The 18,847-nt window shown below is 43.3% G+C and overlaps 3 protein-coding genes across 4 annotated transcripts; 1 reads left to right on the top strand and 2 right to left on the bottom strand.

Annotated features, from left to right (window-relative positions):
- Positions 1–1,467: 1,467 nt before the first annotated feature.
- On the bottom strand, positions 1,468–12,063 carry znf653 (zinc finger protein 653). 2 transcript variants are annotated; one of them, XM_076083430.1, is made up of 10 exons: positions 9,460–12,063; positions 9,175–9,212; positions 7,133–7,456; positions 6,493–7,004; positions 6,217–6,388; positions 5,548–5,632; positions 4,848–4,965; positions 4,628–4,742; positions 4,448–4,547; positions 1,468–4,239 (listed from the first exon to the last, which is right to left on the bottom strand). In XM_076083430.1, exons 1-10 carry the CDS (start codon positions 9,753–9,755, stop codon positions 4,062–4,064), a joined length of 1,938 nt encoding a protein of 645 aa, XP_075939545.1. In that variant the 5' UTR covers positions 9,756–12,063; the 3' UTR covers positions 1,468–4,061. The 2 variants fall into 2 exon arrangements, with proteins under 2 accessions (XP_075939545.1, XP_075939546.1); XM_076083431.1 differs by having other exon boundaries at positions 6,592–7,004.
- On the top strand, positions 9,823–13,714 carry swsap1 (SWIM-type zinc finger 7 associated protein 1). Its single transcript, XM_076083439.1, has 2 exons — positions 9,823–10,394; positions 11,409–13,714. The coding sequence occupies exons 1-2, from the start codon at positions 10,125–10,127 to the stop codon at positions 11,964–11,966; spliced, it is 828 nt and encodes a 275-aa protein (XP_075939554.1). The 5' UTR covers positions 9,823–10,124; the 3' UTR covers positions 11,967–13,714.
- epor (erythropoietin receptor) lies at positions 12,209–18,778 on the bottom strand. The gene is made up of 8 exons (XM_076083433.1): positions 18,520–18,778; positions 18,184–18,319; positions 17,686–17,852; positions 16,783–16,934; positions 16,492–16,648; positions 16,273–16,360; positions 16,099–16,186; positions 12,209–15,747 (listed from the first exon to the last, which is right to left on the bottom strand). The coding sequence occupies exons 1-8, from the start codon at positions 18,620–18,622 to the stop codon at positions 15,019–15,021; spliced, it is 1,620 nt and encodes a 539-aa protein (XP_075939548.1). The 5' UTR covers positions 18,623–18,778; the 3' UTR covers positions 12,209–15,018.
- Positions 18,779–18,847: the final 69 nt, after the last annotated feature.

The following is an 18,847-nucleotide window of genomic DNA, read 5'->3' as shown; positions in this document are numbered from 1 at the left end:
TGCACTAAACAAAATACTGAAAGTGATATGAAAACACCAGACAGGGTTGTGTGAAGGATGTGGAGAAGAGGAGTCAGTTGAGCACATAGTGGTGAGTTGTAGGGAGTACGAGATGCAGAGATGATGAGGAGTAATGTGAGGGAATTATGGGTGCATGAATGCACCATGAAAGGTGTACCGAGTATGTGTGCGAGAGCACAGGTTAGGGTACCATTAGCTTTCTTAAGGAACACAGGTTTATTATAGGCTATGATTGAAATGCAGGGATATGGTACAAGGGTGCTTTGTCAGCATGCTTGCTTTTTTATTTTAATAAACCCTCTATGGCACCTTGTTGCCCTCAGGCAACAAACTACCTTTTTGGACCTGACACCTCCCCTTTAATTGTTTTTAACTTGAAAACAGTATATACACTATCACCAGACGTGTGTGTCCAATGAAAGGAGGGGAGGAAGTGGGTGTGACCTTTTGTTTGGGAGTGAAGCACTCTTTCCAGGAAGCAAAGCTGCACAGGACACAAATTGCTAAATTCACTCTGGCTTTTTAAATATGTTTAAATTGAACTATCTCTATATTAAAAATATATGCATGCACATTAGTTTGTAAAGAAGTATGTTTGATTGCCGAAAGACTTATTTTGTTTTTATTTATATACAAAAATTGTGTTTTTTTGTTCGTTGCCTCAGGGCAACATTGTGCAGTTAGACCACTTATGTTCAGGCAATATCCTGCTATAGTGTGGAGATGATAATTAGGACAATAGTCATTCTTTTTACTTTACCATCTTCTGATAATTACAGAAATGGACACAGCAACATATTATGAGAGCAAGGAACAGGAAGTTAGGTCTGTAAATGTGTAGCTGTGTTTGTTTGCATGCACGTCAGTAGGTGAGGAAGGGTAAATGACACATTCACATTTGTGCTTCCTGCTTTCTTATAGGAGAGTGTTTGTCTGTTTTTCTCAAATGACCCTAACTGCCTGATTATGTTCGTTACGCTTAAATGTTCCTGTGTCCATTTCTGTATCTGTTTTGTGTAACTGGCACACACACATACACATACACACGCACACGCACACACACACGTGCAAATGTTAAAAAAATATAATACTTAAGCACTACCAGTCTTTAAAAAAATGTCCCTGAATGATCATGCAGAGATCATTTTTTGTCCCTTTTATGTTTGACTCACGCTTTTGATATTCATTTCTGAGAGGTTTGTTTGGGTTGATCCTTCTTTAATTAGTTTCCTGTAAATACACTAATTTAAATATTGTAATTGAGAAATCGAGTCACTGTTCTCTATGTCAAGGTAATTGTTTACTTGAAAGGTCTCTCACTCTCTCTCTCTCACACACACACACACACACACACACCCCTTGTCTTATGTCTTGCCCATGAGGGTTGAGCACGTTATGTGCGTGACACAAATACAAAGAAATAAATCAATCAATCAACCAAAAATGTCAATATAAAATTGTAATTTTATTTGCCTGAAACACAGCGACAGCTGGAGTCTCCTCCACCACGTTTTCCGAAAAATGAACGCCCCTCAGACTTTGGCCTCATATTTCATACATAGCTCAGTGTGACATTCATCTGAATCATTTCAAGCGAAGATAAAAGAACACAGGGAGCGTGAGATAACTAACTCAGCTGCCAAATGAGGGAGAAGGATCAATGATTTACAGAACAATACTGACGATAATTCACAGCTTGTTATTGGCGACATGACATTTCTGAATGCAAAGAATAGGAGGGGAATGAAGGAAATTAATAAATAATAATACATCCTCATATACTCAAATATATCAAAATCCATTTTATACCTATAAACATGTCACTATTATAATCCAAAATGGGACTCTCCATCATTACTCATCTTTCCTGCTTCGCCTTGTATCAACACAAACCAGGAACCATTTGCATGTCCAGCATTCAGCTGAAAGAATCTGTCATTTTATGACTAATTGTCATCATACTTGTACTTTTCATGCCATCCATGCACGCCCACACTTCACACACACGTCACTAACACACACACACACCCTTTGAGCGCATTATGCAAGAGGCGAAGAACACACTGCATATTATTAACCATTTGTGTCAAACCAATGTCTTTCAGAAAAAAAGATACAATACAAACACAACTCATACTCACATATTGGAGTGATTCATCCATGAGGGAAAAAGTGCATTTACTTCAAAACTAAAAAGGACAGAGAGAACACGAGGAGGAGACAAGAACACGAGGAGGAGACACAAGAACACGACTGGGGTGAATTTTCCTGAGAAACTGTCACTTTTCCACTCCCAGGATTTCTCATCGGAGCTTGTGAGTCGGGACATTGGGATCGTGAAAACAGATAATGAGGGAAATGTAGGATAAAAAAAAATAACTGCGCTCTTTGCCCACACGACAGATGCTCAATTTTCGAATAACTGAAATTGAAGAACCTCCATTTGCGTCAGCACGAGCAGCACAACGCTAAAAACCTCAATGACGTCAATTTCCCAGCCCTAATTTCAAGTACATTTATATGTAGATAATATTTACCCACCACACTGGTATGTCATCAACAATCTTTCTTGGTGGTGTATTGATAAACCCAGCAATCATATTTAGGTCATACTTCATTATTAATGGTCCATTTTGCACTTTTTTAACCGATTTAATATCGAATGATGTGCCCCTTACATCACTGCAGAACACAAAAGATCTACAAAAAAAAAAGTTTTCTTTAATAGAAAATATTTTCTATCAAAATTTGAATTGCCCGTTTGTTAAGTTCCCGCTTTAAAATTCGTAGCAAATGTTTTCAAACAACGGGTTGTTGATTTCAGACAGAGGTACAAAAGAGGAGGCTTCTCATTTGTAGCCGACAAACATAGATTTTGCCGGCTGAGATGACAGCTGTCGCTAGCTAGCTAGCTAATTCAGCTAACATAAGCTACATAAGTGGCTGAAAACGCCGTCATGGCCAAATACATGAACAGACTGAGACTAAAACTACATGTCTCGAGCTAAAAGTCAGCCCCCTGACTAGCTGGTGATCCATGTAGAGGACATGGAAATAAAGTAACAGCATTGCAGTGAAGAACTTATTATTCATAGTTTTTTAAGTATGATAAGGAAACGTGTACGCTTAAGACTGTTATTTTGTTCCAACGTAACTCTGCTAAACGTTAGCTGCTAATCCTGCACACTGAAGACAGGCCCCTCGATTTATGCTACATTTGCACTGATCATTTTAGTTTATCCGGTTTATTAAAGAAAGCAGGCCAATGCGTTTGGTGAATGTAGCGCTATAACAAGCTCGGATAACAAGTTTAGCTTGAGTTGCTGGAATATAAACTTTCCTGCTAACGTTAGCTTAACTCTGATAGCATCCCGGACTGGCCCCCACATTACTACACAGCGGATGTGCTAGTTGTGAACAGGGCTTCTTTCCTCAATGTAACTTGTAACTCCATAAAGTCATGCAGTGAAATACAGCTGCCATTGAAGGGAATAACAGATTACCACTGCAGGTCGGGAGCTAGTTAGCTGGCCATGCTAATGTTTGCAGCCGATAATCACACTGTTGAATCCATTCTTTACTCTTTCGCTCTTGTGATTTGGGTTTTGTAAAACAATATACACTGAGTACCGCTCTTACTGAAGCCATCCACACCCTTTCAAAATTTGTAGAAATCAAAAGTTAGTCCGAACTGCTGTGCCTTTATTGTCGTTAAGCTATGAGCTGTTCGGGGGAGGAGTTAACCAAACGGTCAATTAATCAACAGTGGATTAAACATTTTCCTCGCTGTACCAAATATGTCCAAACCCCTGTTTGGGCCCTGTCCTCTGAGACGGCTTGTGTCCTGCACAGCCGTCAGACTGGCCCTCTTTATCCACCGCCTGTGTGTTCACGGGTGATGTTCGTATCATCCTGGACATTAAAGGGCCAGACAAACACAGCAAAGGAAAGTCCATCTCTTCACCGGAAGTCTTCCTTTGGTTTCCGAGGGCCGACCCCCGTTCGTGTTTAGCTCCCATCTACCACGTGTCCGTGACACCTCAGGTAGCCTGCTTGTCCGGGTGGCTCTTTAGCTTGTGGAATTTAACACTGTCCAGCTTCTCGAACCTCTTCTCGCAGAACTCACAGGTGAAGTTGTAGTGGGCCTCCGAGGTGTGCTTCTTCATGTGCCAGTTCAGCGACGCACGCTGGCGACACTGGTAGCCACAGATTTCACATCTGGCAAGTGACATGGGGGAGAAAGACAAGAAGGAAGGAACAGGGAAGAAAAGGAGGATCATGTAGATGATTATGGGTTGTGTTGTATTTATGAATTTTAAACTTGTCTTGGTTCCAAATATTAAGGGCACAGATTGCCACTTTAGTCTAACCAGCTTACAGTAAAGATATGTACGGATTCGATAAGTTTTCAGCGTTAGTAACTTACTGGAGTGGCGTTTCTCCCGTGTGGGTCCGCCTGTGGACCTCCAGGTGATTCTTCCGCTTAAACGATTTCCCACACGTTTCGCAGATGAAATCTCTGACCCCTGTGAACAGATTGTGTTACGTTTGGAGAGGTTCATGAAGATGAGACTGTGGCGCAACACGCGTGTCTTTGAGTGCCCACCTGAGTGGATGATCATGTGGCGATGCAGGTGGTTGGACAGGTAGAACTTTTTCCCACAGCCTGGATGGGGGCAAACCTTGGTCCTCCCTTTCCTGTGAACTAGGTTGACGTGATTCTACAGAGGAGGAGGAGGAGGTGAACCGACGAGATGTTTTTATCTTAACCTCCGGCTAAACGAGCTGAAGGTGAAACTTAAAGCACGAATGGCGGAATGTCTCACCTGAAAGCTGCTAATAGCTACGTAGACTTGGCTGCAGCCCTCGTACGGACAGTGGAACATCTTGAGCATCCCATCCGCCTCGATGACCGGGCCTCGCCTGTTTCTCTTTGACCGGACGCTGCATCCAAAAAAAAGACACTGCAGTTTTAGGCCTAATCCCAATCTCAGCACTCACGGATTTAGGGGCGCGTGAGGGCTCAGGGCTGTCCCACTGTCAAATCGTTGAGTGCCTGAGGGCTCATTCTCAGACATTTTGACCCTTTAATGAACACTTAATGTAGGTTTGCACTTCTGCAGACTTTGCCTGAGGAAATGACCCACAATCCATAGCTTTGTGAAGTTAAACACGGGGTTACCAGGGGAAACCCAAAGCCATAAAACGGGTTTTTAGCCTGGCATTATAAATTTACACAGGAACATTAACATTAAGTTTTACAAGTCAATAAATTTGACAGTTACTGCCTGGAAGACGTTTAAAATCACGCAGTAAAATCAAGGTGACGTGATATGTTGCCGCAAAGTGCTGTCCGGTTTGTATTTAAATCATTTCAAGCCTTTGCAGCCTCTTGTGTTGTGGGGAATGTTGCATCCTATGTTTACAAAAAAAACCAAAAAAAAAAAAAACCTGTGAACTTGTGAACAAAGGCCTTGACTGTCTCCTGCACTGGGATTCATCATGGTAAAACATGTGGCCACTAACCCGCTCAGACCCCTCTGCAGCTCTCTGTCACTGCTCAGCTCCAAAGCATCATCGGTGGGCTGCAGCAGCTGTTTGTCACTCAGACCTGCAGAGAGAAAGTGTAGACGCTGATTACAAAACCACTCGTGCAAGAGACCACATGACACGACGTTATCGCCATACTTGAGCCACAATACGATCCTAGTGTGACTGTAAATATTTTGCGACGTGCCGAGCATTGGTATGACATATAGTGACAATTTATTACCTTTTTCTCAACTGCAAATTATGCAGTTTGTCAACATCTGTTTTATCTAAAAAACGGTTCACCTCACTTTTATTGCAGCAAAATGTTTTTTTGTGAATCATAAAAACGTTTTATGAAGCATAAATGTTGCATCGTGCACCTGACAAACTGAGCTGTTCACATTACAGTCTACACAGTCAGCTCACTGACTTTACCAACGACCGCACCAGGAAGAACTTCAGCACCATCTGGTGGCCTGAAAAAGCAATTGTTACCAAAATTTGTATTCGCAATATTAATAGTCTATAAATAATAAAAGATTGATACTTGTCATCCATGTATATTGATACAATATTGCAAAATATCGTAATACAATGCTGTACAGATTTGTCCCCCATCCCCCCCCCCCCGCCAATGCTGTGCCAGCTCTGAATGTAGCGCACCTGTCATGGAGTCCTCGTCCTCTGCTGCTCTGAGTTTCGCCTCAGACACCTGGTTGTAGGTGACGCCCCCGATGACGGTGCAGGTGACTTCCTCCACGCTTCCGCCACCCATGTTGAGCTGGATGCCCTCTGATGCAAGCGCCTCGTAGCTGGGGCCAGTGATGATAATTAACTAGGAATGAGAGGAAATAAGAAAAGGAGTATTTACACTCCTTGATGCGCGCCACACACTTCTACCCTCCTTCAAACATCCCTGCGAGGTGCTCGTTCCCCTACCTGTGAGCCTTCCAAAGTGGTCCTCTGGTCAGGAAGCTCGCAGCGGGTCACCACCGTCTGCAGGGTGTGAGGGTCAAACAGCTCGCTGTGCTCTTCTACCTGCATGGGCGGCGGGACAGACGGCTCCGGCTGATCTCCCAGTCCGGCTGAGCCGCTCAAGCTCTCCTCGTCCGTCCCCTCTAGTTTATTAGCTAGTGACGGCGCCACGGCAACACACTCGTATCCATAAGTCCTGATCTCTTCTTCTCCGTCTCTGCCTCGCCGCAGATCCTCAGCCTCGTCGTCCTCGTCGCCCTCCTCCTCCTCCTCCGAGGGGATGGAGTGAAAGGCTGCTGCCGGGGAGCCTTGCTGTCGCTCTATGACCATCTCCATCTCCCAGACAGGCTGTCCTGTCAGTGGAACATCCACGGAGGAGGCCTCAATCCCGGGATGGAGGTCTAGAGCTGCAGCCCGTTCTATGGGACTCACGGTTGCATGTTGTACCTCAGCGACATCCACATTTTCTCCCACATCTGCAGAAAAGCAGAATAAAAAGCATTTGTTCAGGATCTAACAGCTACTGATAAACATTTAACGACTCGTTATTATCAACGATGAGTGAAACCCCCCCGAATGAGTCAAAGAATGTGTCACTCTGTACCTCTGAAGTGTTTGCGAGCCTCCTTCCTTCTCCTCCTGCCACCGCTGCCCGCACCTTTAGCCACGGGCGCGTCCTTTTCTGTCGCACTCTCTTCGTCGCTCTCTTCGTCCGCCCCCCCCTCTTGCTCGGAGTCACTCGCCTCCCTCGGTGGTGAGAAAAGGTATTGCACGAACGAGTGGTTGGAGTCACATCGCCAGATAGCCGCGGTGGAGGAGTTGGGCTCAAGCTGCAGGGCTCTGAGCTGGGGCTCGTGGGGGCAGGAGCCGGAGTGGTCCTGGTACCAGCACACCAGGCTCTGGATGCTGGACACGCGCTCCTTCCCGCCTGGGGAGCAACAGAAGTCAGTGGAAAGGACAAAAAGGATCGCGGATGAGTGAAGAGGATTTTGTTATGTGATTCCACTTCAATGGCTTGCTGAATTTTCTTGGATAAACATTCAAAAGAGCGAGCGCAACAACGTGCACAATACTCTTTTTCTACGGAAGCCCGTTTCTGCCACGACAACAAAAAAATGTCCACATTGTGAGATACTGAGCCAGAACTAGGACATAATAAATCAAAGTCCGGCTTTTAAAGTGAAATTAGGAGATATTAATTCAGAATTTTGACTTTCTTAGTCAAAATTAAGAGATACAAATGAGTACCTCTTTGGGCTCCTAACTAACAAACCCTAACTGATATTTTTTATTATCAGTTAACGTAATCAAATATCAAACTTAATCAAAAAAACTTTATCAGAGTGGTTGAAAAAAAATGCAAGTCATGTGAATTTTCTAAAGCTGAGGTTCTCTCCAAAACCAGAAATATTAAACTTATTGTCACATAAGATAAGATGCAAAACCTCCTGTTTCAGGTTGGAACTCTGTAATGTTTGTCATTTGTTCATGAACAACTAGTTTAAACAAACGAGCACTTTTCCAACTTTATCATCTCGTCAAAGGTTTCTGGTGACAGAAGCTCATGTTGACACTGTTTATAAATGACCTCAAACCTGGATACTGATGCATCTCCAATAAGCAAAAATATGTATCAGTTGACCTGCTGTCACATGATTTCGATTTGGAAAATATTAAGAGTATTTTATGTTTTCACATTCCTCAATTTTCAAGGGGGTCTTCTCTCTCATTTCTTCAAGAATTGTTGAAGCAGGATTAGCAGTTGGTCTTTGTGAAATGCAAACAAGCTTTTAATGTTGGTCATTCGTGCAGGAAAAACAACTTAAACAAATGAGCAATGTTCAACCAAAACAGTTGATTTTCAACTAGTCACACAAAATTATGAAACAGTGAAGTCGTACTTTTGAGACATTAAGTCAAAATGAGTCACAAATATAGACTTACGATCTCAAAAACTCAAAAGATCATTATATAACTATACCTTCTTCTTAGGGCTGACCTCAACCAAAAGAATAAACACTTGTCGACGAATCAATTATCTGTAAAACTGTGTTTCTCCACAGACCACCACACAAAAGCTCCACTTTAAATCATGCGTTTACCAGAGATGTGCTCTCAAGTTTCTTGGATGAATAAAAAGCATAAATAAATGACTAATCGACGAAAGAAATCTTAGTCGGCGAAGACCAAAAACCACCGATTAGTCTACTAACCAAGGAGTGCAGATGTTCTTCTTCTACCATTTCAATAATTAAAGTAAAATTCAAAAATCAGACTTATTTATATCAATAGTGATTTGGGACATTTAACAGTGTAAAAATCATCTTGTCTCTGGCTGAGGAACTGTGACGGTGGCACTAAATGAACTTAACCCCACTGTAGATACTGATGTACCTGCAATAAGATAACACCGGCCAACACATCCACCTGGACCATTTATAAGTCTAGCTATGTTTATTATATCATACCTAGTTGTTATTAAGTCGTACTTTTTTTTGACTGGAAAACTTGGGATTTATCATCATGAGTGTGTATATTTTGTCATTCCTCAAATTTCATGGAACCAGCAGATTTCAGGCTATTACACCGACACCTCACAAACCCATGTGACTCAAATTAATCCCATCCGTCAGTGGCACCACTCACCTATTTTCTCTTTTACTTCTTCTGGAGCAATCTTCTTCCTGGAATGCAGTAAAGTGGACATTGACTGGTCATGTTAAGCAGGGTCAGACATACTCTTAACGAAGCTCAAAATCAGCCATAAAAACACAACAGGCTGACAGAAGTAAAGGGAAGAGGCCGAGCTGATAACATTGCCGCAGACCACTTTTGATTAAAAAAAAAGAACCGTGGACGGTCTGGCTAGGTACCGTTAGTGTGAAATAAACTTGTGTGAAATAAACCGGGCATTGCTTTGAGTGGGCTCACCCGCAGTACTTCTGCTGGTACTTCTCTCCGTAGGTGGTGTTGAGCAGGATCAGGTACTCTGCCAGTCCAGCATCACTCAGGCTGGTCCTCCTGCGGAGCTCACTCCACAGCTTGTGCGACTCTCCCAGGTACACGCGCCTCACGTCGTACTTCTTTCGGGATTCCAGACGCCTCTGTGCTCGGTCGGAGTCCGTGAGCCTGGGTCGTCCTCTGCAGCGCCTCAGCCCACCTTTCTCTTGGTCCCCGGCTTGGTCAGCGTCCAGCGGAACGTCTAACTCTGCCAGGCTGTGCGCCATCTTGGCTGCTGAAAGTTGTGATTGCCGGCAATCCCGGAAGTTGGTCCGACCCGACAGGAAGCACTGATAAAGAGCCGCCTTTTGTGGTTGTCTTCTTGCAAACGTTGAAGCGCCAGTGACGAACACAGTCGTTCACCACATAGGTACATGTCTGTCAAAAAATACTAAAATAAATACCCCTCTGTGGACGCAGACAACCGCAGCGGCACTGACAGCTTACAAAGCGTGTTTCCACACGGACCGCAGCAGCACGAACACCAATGTGCAACATGTAAACAGACGCGGGAAACTTCAGCGTGAACCCACACAGTATGGCGTGAATATAATTTATATACCACATAACTACGGGGAACGTGTATCGTGTCAGACATGACGGACATTTTAACACTCGTATTTAAGACTTTCACGTCACAGACAGGTGGGAGGAAGGAGCTCACAGTTACCCCTCCATCACCACCGACCTGCAGCACGCTGGTGGTGGGTGACACCGGCATCAGCCGCTCCGTGCTGCTGCTGGCGGCGGTGACAGCGGCCTCAGAGCTGGGCATGAGAGTGGTGTTCTTCACCCAGACACAGATCCAGAGCCTCCCGCTCTGTCTGCAGAAGCGGGTTCCCAGCCTGAGCCCAGAGAGTCTCAAGGTACCAATCACTGTCCCCTCAAACTGTGAGCTTGATTTGTTTTCTCCTAAGTAGTTAACCTCACCCATTATAAAGGAGTAGCCTAACCAATTAATGAATGTATTGTTAGTGAATCATTTACTAATGCTTTATAGATCGCGAGACCAACGTTTGGGTTGCCAGGTTGTCAAAAAGCTCTCTCGGGACAATATATGTATTTATTAACTCTTCGTTAAAATGTACATTTGAGGACTAACCGGATTCTTAAACTTTTTTTTTTTAAACTTCAATGACTTATTAACAATTGTTACTGTCGACTTGAAGGCTTATTTTATTTGAATGTCTCACCAGCAAGAGGGATTATTCATCACCTGGCTACCAACAAGTTATGGTCAGTAAATCATTTATTAATCAATAATAAAGCCATTAGTTTTATTTCAAATATATCTATTATAAAGTAGTTCCGTATATATCTTTAATTAAACACATGTCAATAACACAAGCAAAAGGGCGTATTTGCATTTTCTTTTGTTTGAGTTTCATTAAGAAAATATTTTTTATTTTGGTCTTTTTGCTTGAAAACTAGTAAATTGACTAGTTCAAATATAATTTCATATCTTCTCTTATCACAATATGTCTGATCGGACCACATTAAACAGGAAATAGTACGGTAACAGTGGTGTTTGAGTAGTTTGTTAGGCTTTTGAGGCTGTAATGTGCCCATACAGTGTTGACAGAGGCAAAAAAAAGTGAATTAATTAGTTGATAGATAAAAAGATAAATTAGCAACTATTTTGATAATCATTTCGCAAGCAGAAAAGCCAAATATTCTCTGGTTGCTGCTTTTTCTTAAAGTAAACTGAATATGTTTGTGTTTTGGACTGAAAACGAGATGTGTAGACATCACATTGTGCTCCGAGATGTTGTGATGCGCTTTGCTATTGCTTGATATTTAATAGACTTAACACTCAAATGTATGACCAGCTACCTTGAATCATTCAGAGTCAATTTAGTTTCTTGTTATTTTTTTCTCAGAAAATCAAGTTTTCCTATCCGAGGACGGTGGGGGAGCTGCTGCAGCAGGTGGCCGGCCTTCACGAGTCCGCCAACACGTCTCCGACACCTCCGTCGCTCATCGTAGTCGACGGGCTGGAGGGCTACCTGCGCGGCCCCGGGGCCGGCGGCCTCGGTGGGTTCCACCCGGGGGAGCAGTCCTGCGCCGCACACCTGTCCGCGCTGCTGTGCGACACCGCCGCCTTCCTCACACAACTCCTGAGGCGACGCTCCCCGACCTCGGCCCCCTGCCGCGTCATCGCCTCTTTCCGGTCCGCGGTGGACACCGGGGAGGCCTCCGCCACGGATCCTGCCCTCGATGTTCTTGATCGCTATTTCCGGGTCCGGTGTACGCTGGACAGGGACGGCAGCTACGAAGCTGCCGCGGCCGGACTGCAGGAGGTGTGGCACATTTACCTCTCTGGGACGGGCATCGCAGAGGCCTCTTCTACCAAAGACTGTGAGGACAGGCCTGCTGTAGCCCCAGAGTGGAAGCTGCTGATTTCTCCAGATGGTTTAATGGAGTTTGAGTTGGTTTGAAAATCGTTTGCATCAAAGACCGGAGCAGTGAGGGAGAAACTGAAGGTCGATTTGTTCACGTGAGGAGTTTTGTTCAAATGAAATATTCTGTTATCGTACCGTAATACAGTTTATCTGAGTAGTTGTTGCCTTTACTTTGACCGTCATGACCCCTCTGGTACCTTTCTCCGTCTTGTCTCGTCATCGCCGACACAGCGTGACGTAATCTGCTGCTCAGATATAAGATAACAGGACCACAGCGGTTGCAGATGTACAACGTTTAATGAGTTTAAACGCCATAAAGCTTTGTCAAACACATGAAGAAAGTCTTACATAATGAAAACATTTACATAGACACTAAAGTGTTTTAATTGAATAGTGGTTTCCAACATTTTTGGCTCAGGACCCTTAAAAACTAAACAGTCTACTTATGCCAAAAGGGCAGACAAATTCATTGTACACTGTATATACAAATAAACATATATTTTGAAAAGCATATTGATGTTTTTTTGTTGTTTTCTTATCCCCTCAATCATCTTGGGACCCCTCAGCGGGGTCCCGTGCCTCAGGTTTAACCACTAACTTACAACATCGGAGCGAGTGGCATGTGTGAGACATCGTACCGAAGTGGCTGATATCACAGTTAAAGTATTTTACAAATCAGAAGAAATATATGAAATATTAACAATATCACGTTCAATACAGAATATTATGTTTCAGAAAGAGAAAAAAGCATGAAACAAAACATTACCCCACTTCTAAGTAAACTACTGATAGGTTCACTTTCTCTTAAAATATATGTTGCTGAATACGTAAAAAAGCCTGAGTAATATGTGATCCTCAAATGTAAAGCAATTGATACTAAAAAATGTCATTTAGTTTTCTTCATCTTTGATAAGTCATCAGTTGTGAGAGACGGGCAGTTGGTTTTGGGTTTTGAGATTTGCCAACACTTATCATTTTTTGTCAAAAGTAGAAGTTACCAACAAATAGATATGTTTTTATATACTTTTAGAGTTGCTACAATTTCTCAAAAAACATGTGGAAGTTTGATTTAAAAACTGCAACTGACTTGACACGTCCGGGTTAAGACGTGCTGTACACGCTCCGCTCTTTAGATGGCAGCAGTGACTAAAAACACAACCTCAACATGTCAAGAAAGAAACTAACAACTACAGTTCTACGAGAATGAATACGGCCTACAGTAGTACTCATCATACTTCCTTTGTTCTAGGATTCTGCGTTTGTGATAAAACACAAAATATCACTATTATACTATTTACAAATACAGTGAGTTCCTTCTGATTTGGAAATAACATTGATATAATTTCTGCACAGTTTAAGTGTGTTTGATGGATGCTTGTGCATGAAAAACTATTGAATGAATACGCAATTTTCAAAATAGTTAGATTCATTTTCTGCAGATCAATTAAGTCCTTAATCGACTTGTAGTTTGAGCTCCAATAACTGTGAGATCAGTCAACATTTTGACTTTTAAGTCAGATTGTGAGATGAGTTACAAATATAGACCTATGATCTCATCATTTTAACTTAAAAAGTAAACATTGCAACTTATCATTTCATAATTATAACTTCCATCTCAACATTTGACATGGGTAAAAAAAAAAAAATTGTATACATAAAAACTTGATATGATTTGATATGAGAAATTGATATGATAAATCAGGCAATAATACTCATTCTAAACTTAGCTCTTTTTATTATGTCATAGTTGTGATTTTAAAAAAAATCATACTTTTGACTTACTACCTCAGAACTTTGACAGGTTGTCTCATAATTTTGATTTAGAAAATGTAAATTCTGACTTAGTGTCTCATCATTTGGATTCATCATAATTATCTTTATGTGGCACTCAACCTCCAGCCCACTGGTTCTAACTGAAGATGTAAACCTTCTAAAACTGCACACAAATATGCAGTTTCATGTATTAAAATAATCCTCTCTAATTTCCTAAAACAGCTGGGCATTGTAGTTTTTAGCGAATGTTAGTCGAAGAGGAGTAAATGGTAAATTTGTTGAGGACTATTTTCAACAGTGGATTAATACACACGTGTACTTTGGTCCAGACGGAAATATCTTAACAATTATTTAATGGTTCGCAATGAAATTTGTGGAACCATTCAATGTCCCCAGAAGTTGAAGTGTTCAATCTACTGCCATCATCACATCAAATGTTTCTAATACTTTGGTTTATGACCTAATACCTGCAAACATGGCATTCCCATTAGCCTCAGCTGTGCTTTGCATTTAGTGCTAATTAGCGATTGCATGCTAACTCCAGAAACTATGAGGGTAAAAACTAAGATGACGAACATAGCAAAGATTATACCTGCTAACTATCAGCATATTAACATTGCCACTTTGAGCATGTTAGCATGCTGTCATTAGCATTTAGCAGAAAGCATTGCTGGGCCTCACCCCGTTCACAGCATAGGGGATGAATGGTAGAAATGGGAAAGATTCTGTTGTTAACGACTTGCGAGTGTTCACAATATAAAAACGGTTGAATGCTCAGAGTTTAAGCTATATCAGGCTTTGGTTAGACAGGCAACACTTATAGGCAGGGTTGGTTGACAATACAAAAAATGTTATATACCACCAGCCCTATATCCTCACATCAAAGTCTTCCATTTCAGGCGGTCTGTTCTGTAATTTAACCCAATAGCCATTCTGTCATTTAGGATTTAAAAGCACACTTAGCTCAAATTTGCATAAACCACTATGGAAACACTCCCGCAACTTGAATTTTGGTGAATTGTATAAAAGAAAAGCTGCTCTGATCTACAGGCTAGGATACTTACAGGTCAGCATGCAGAGTTTTTCACTGAATATCAGTATTTGCTGTAAACCACTGCTGTGGTTTGGATAAAGTAGAAACAATGTACTGTATGTACAGTACATCCAGCGGACTCTTCCTCCTGAGTCCTTTAGCTTACGCTTCGGTGTCAGTCTGCTCCCAAATTCTTGGTCCACCTTTCTTAACAGTTGTTGAGAGGCTATATGTAACTTTGGGTGGATATCCAAAAACCTTCCACTGAGCCTGCTTCAAGGCTCAGTCCATGTGCTGCCTCGGCAGGAAGGGTCTTCTAAGAGCAGGTATCTCGTTCTCGTACTCATTGGCGTAGATGACCACATTTCCAATGTCGCCTACTCGGCTCATGGGGCTGTAATCCATAGAGACCCCCGAGTCTGCCACTGCCATGTAGGTGTACCCGGGGCCTTTGGGCATCCAGGCGTGGTTTGGGTACTCAAAGCTGGACTGTGACGAAAGGCCGGAGCTCTTCTGCCCGGATCCCAGGTCGGAGTGAGATTCACATGACATGACATGACATGTCTTACTGGAGGCAAAAAGCACCTCAAGCGGTAAGGCCTCCTCGAGAGCGTCGTCCAAGTGACCGTCTTCTCTTTGGCTGTTGCCACTGAGGGTGACGTAGGCGTCTTGGGACTCCAGCAGAGAGGACTTGGAGCAGGGAACTGGGTTCTGGTGGAGCGCCCTTAAGCGGTCCATCAGCCAGTGGTCGTGTGGTGTGGCTCTCCATCGCTCTGTCAACACCGAATCACCCCTTTCCAACGGCTCTCTCTCGACCAGCCCTTTCATTTCATCCTTGTCCTCCTTTCTGCCTGTGGTCGAAGCTTTAAAGGCCTTGGGTGGCAGAGGTGGGAAAGGCAGCGAGGGGCAAGGACTGAACTCTGACAGGACCTCCAGAGGAGAAGGGCTTTCTTCTGAGTAGAAGTACTCTGGAGTCAACCATATGCCTCCGTTGGTCTGACCTAACCACTCCTGTACAAAAACACAACAAAGGATATTGAAAACTCCTTGAAGCCTTGGATATTCTAAAATGAAGATGGCACTTTTTTAGAACACCACTATTGTGTCTTGAATACCATTGGATGGATCGGCATGACAATCAGTTCAACGTTTCAGTTTGCCCGCACTAAATAGCAAATGTTAGCATGCTAACACACTAAATTAAGACAACGAACAACATGGTAAACATACACGCCAGACATGCCAGCATTGTCCCCGTGAGCATGCAGCATGCTGATGTCAGCACTTAGCACAAAGCAGCCTTGTACCTAAGTACAGCCTCACAGAGCCACTAGCATGGCTGTAAACGTGTCTCGTTCTTACCTTAAAGTCCCCACCATAAACAGTGAAAAGGCCTTGGAACTTGCTGTCAGGAGTTGGAATAGTCGGCCAAATCTTCTGTTTGACAAACCTGAAAAGAGTACAGATGCTGAAATTACAATTCTGCATTTGTTTTTTGTGGTAAGTAAATTAGCTATGCATTGCTGGTTATCTGACCTCCGTTGGGACAGGAGCATGATGAGAGACAGAGCAATGAGGATGAGAGAGATGATGAGCGTCAGGGACACGATAAGTAGGTCGAGTTCTGGAGGAGTCACACATTGATCAAAAACAGGCATTGCATTGGGAACCAAGTTGAATTGGATTGGATCTGTCCATGTACAGTGAAAATGTGGGATTACATATTTCTTTGGACAGCCTTTTAAGAGTACTCACCTGCAGGCGGTGTTTCTATGAACACCGGGTCACTCCAGGCGCTCCAGTAGCCGTTGTAGCTAATCCCGTCCATCTTTACACGCACTCGCACCTTGTACTTCGTGCCTGGCTGCAGGCCTCTCAGGATCAACTCTGAGCTGGCTCTTACCACCTCCACCTGCAAAACAGTCCCCAACTCATCGATACGGGTCCACATTGTCCCCAACCATTCAACCAACCTGCTGCACAAAGCTTCATTCCCCCTCTAACATATCAGTGAGGTCGTGCAGGGCATTAAAGCAACCGCCGTACCTGCCCCGCGTGACTGTCCGCCGCGGTGTAGTTGACCTGGTACATCATGCTGTCATACATGTACTTGAGAGGAGGAACCATCCAGCTGACACTCAGCTGGCCTTTCTCACCGGTGCTGTTCACCGTCACGTTAGCAGGAGGGTCCAGGAGAACTGCCATGCAGATAGACAAGAGGCAGCTTGTTAGGGAGGATTTTGACGGAAGTCGGTGAAAGAACATTCTTCCCCAAAAGTCTCTGACACCCTGAAACACTGCTCTATTGTTTGGCCATGTGGGGAAAAAGGCTATAAACACAATTTTACACTTCTAGCAGATACACAGCAACATTGGCATTTATTTGGGGTCACGTTTCTGTCCACCGGATGAATGTAAAGCCATTAGTCACTCTCCTTTTAGCTCTGTTTTTGTTCTCCACCCACTCCTGAGGTAAATATCTGGCTCTTTACCTGCTAAATGCTCCACTATGTCAAACGAGCTAGCTGCTAACGTTACGCATCTACCGTTTTGGTGCTGGGCAGGTAGTGTACGGTGGGTTTTTCAAGCTTTTTCTCTAGAATAGTTGCAGCTAAATAAACATTGATGAGAGCCGTGAGACTGAACCAAAAAAGGGAAGTTGCAGGCACCAAAACAGTAAACTGAGAGGACCTGCAGATTTGGGTGATAATGCTCTCAGAGTTTGTCACTATAAACGTGAGCGCTTTCATATACAAGTAGTCATGTGATAAGCAAATTTTGATACGGAAATATTAATTATAGCAGCTTTGAAAAAAAAATTTAAAAAAAGGTATTGGGAATTTTAGAGTCAATGACAATGAATGTAATCCATCACTCTCACACAAACCTTTCAAATGCACTGCTCTGACTGTGCCGTTTAGCGAAGGCAGTGGCAGTAAAATAACTTACAGAGAAGCTCGATGAGAAGGCTGCGATGGTGGATCAGTATTCCATCTCGATGAACTCGTAAGTCCATTTCGACAAACATCTGGGGTTGGTTCAGGTGGCAGACAAAAAGCCTTTTTCCGCCCGCTAGAGGGAGGGCTCTCAGTGGGCACCTGCTGCTGTTTTCCTTCCTGACAGAGGAAGACAAAAAGCACTCGGAGGGTTCAGAGAGAGGTGATTTTTTTTCTTGAACGAGGCCACTTAGAATTCAGACATGCTGAATGATGCTATTGTTTTATCTATCTAGACTGATGTATTGACCTTTTATTAATCACCAGGCCCCTAAAAAGAGTCTGTAAAAAACGTTTTTAACCCATCAATTTATTATTCAATCACCCTGGTTTACTGATCAGAATATAGTTTCATTTATAACGTAAGTATGAGAACACGAGCTTTGAACTGCAATCTCATGACCCTACTGGACACCACATGGCCTGGTTGTTACTACTGAATGTGACTTACTGGTAGCTGTACATGAAAGAGTACTGGTCCACAGAGCCGGCCCTCTCCTCATCTTCCTCCCAGAAGCATGTGAAGTCCTTCCTGCCTTCAGCGAAGCACTTGGGGTTTGCTGGCTCCTCTTTCAGCAGTATAGACACTGAGGAGGTGAAGTTAGGAGGGGGGGGGGGGGGGGGGGCAACAGCTTGTTATTGTTATCCTATAGATTTGAAATCCAGTATAGGAAGAATAAACGTGGTGGATCAAAAACATTTTTTTTAATCTACCTAATACTTATTTTACTTTAAAAGGGGCACTTTTGATGTTCTACAGCTAAGAATGAATAAAAAAGTCTCTTACCTTTTTTTTCGAAATCTCGTGCACCCTGGACGAAGGACGCTCCTCGCATGGCGCAAAATATCCCGCAAAGCGCCAACAATCGGCTCAGGTGAAAGCATATCATCCTTTTGTCTCCTCTGTGAAGACTTTAGCCTTCTGTCGCCCGCCAGCATCACTTGAAAACAACCTGCCACTAACGGGTCTGCCGCAGCTCTCTCAGGGGGAGGCTTGTTTTTTTTTTGCTCAGATACCATGGATAGCGCAGCGCAGTTTACGCGCCTGCTTGTGAGCGATAAGCTGCGTAGAGCCGAGCTGTTTACTACCTCCAAAAAGTCGGTGAAGGAGGGGA

The sequence above is a fragment of the Anarhichas minor genome, unplaced genomic scaffold (assembly GCF_050575085.1).
Source record: "Anarhichas minor isolate MPS153535 unplaced genomic scaffold, ASM5057508v1 ptg000007l, whole genome shotgun sequence".
In the NCBI taxonomy this organism is placed as follows: Eukaryota; Metazoa; Chordata; class Actinopteri; order Perciformes; family Anarhichadidae; genus Anarhichas; species Anarhichas minor.
Note: the sequence above shows the minus strand (reverse complement) of the source record. Positions and strands in the feature narration are given on the sequence as shown.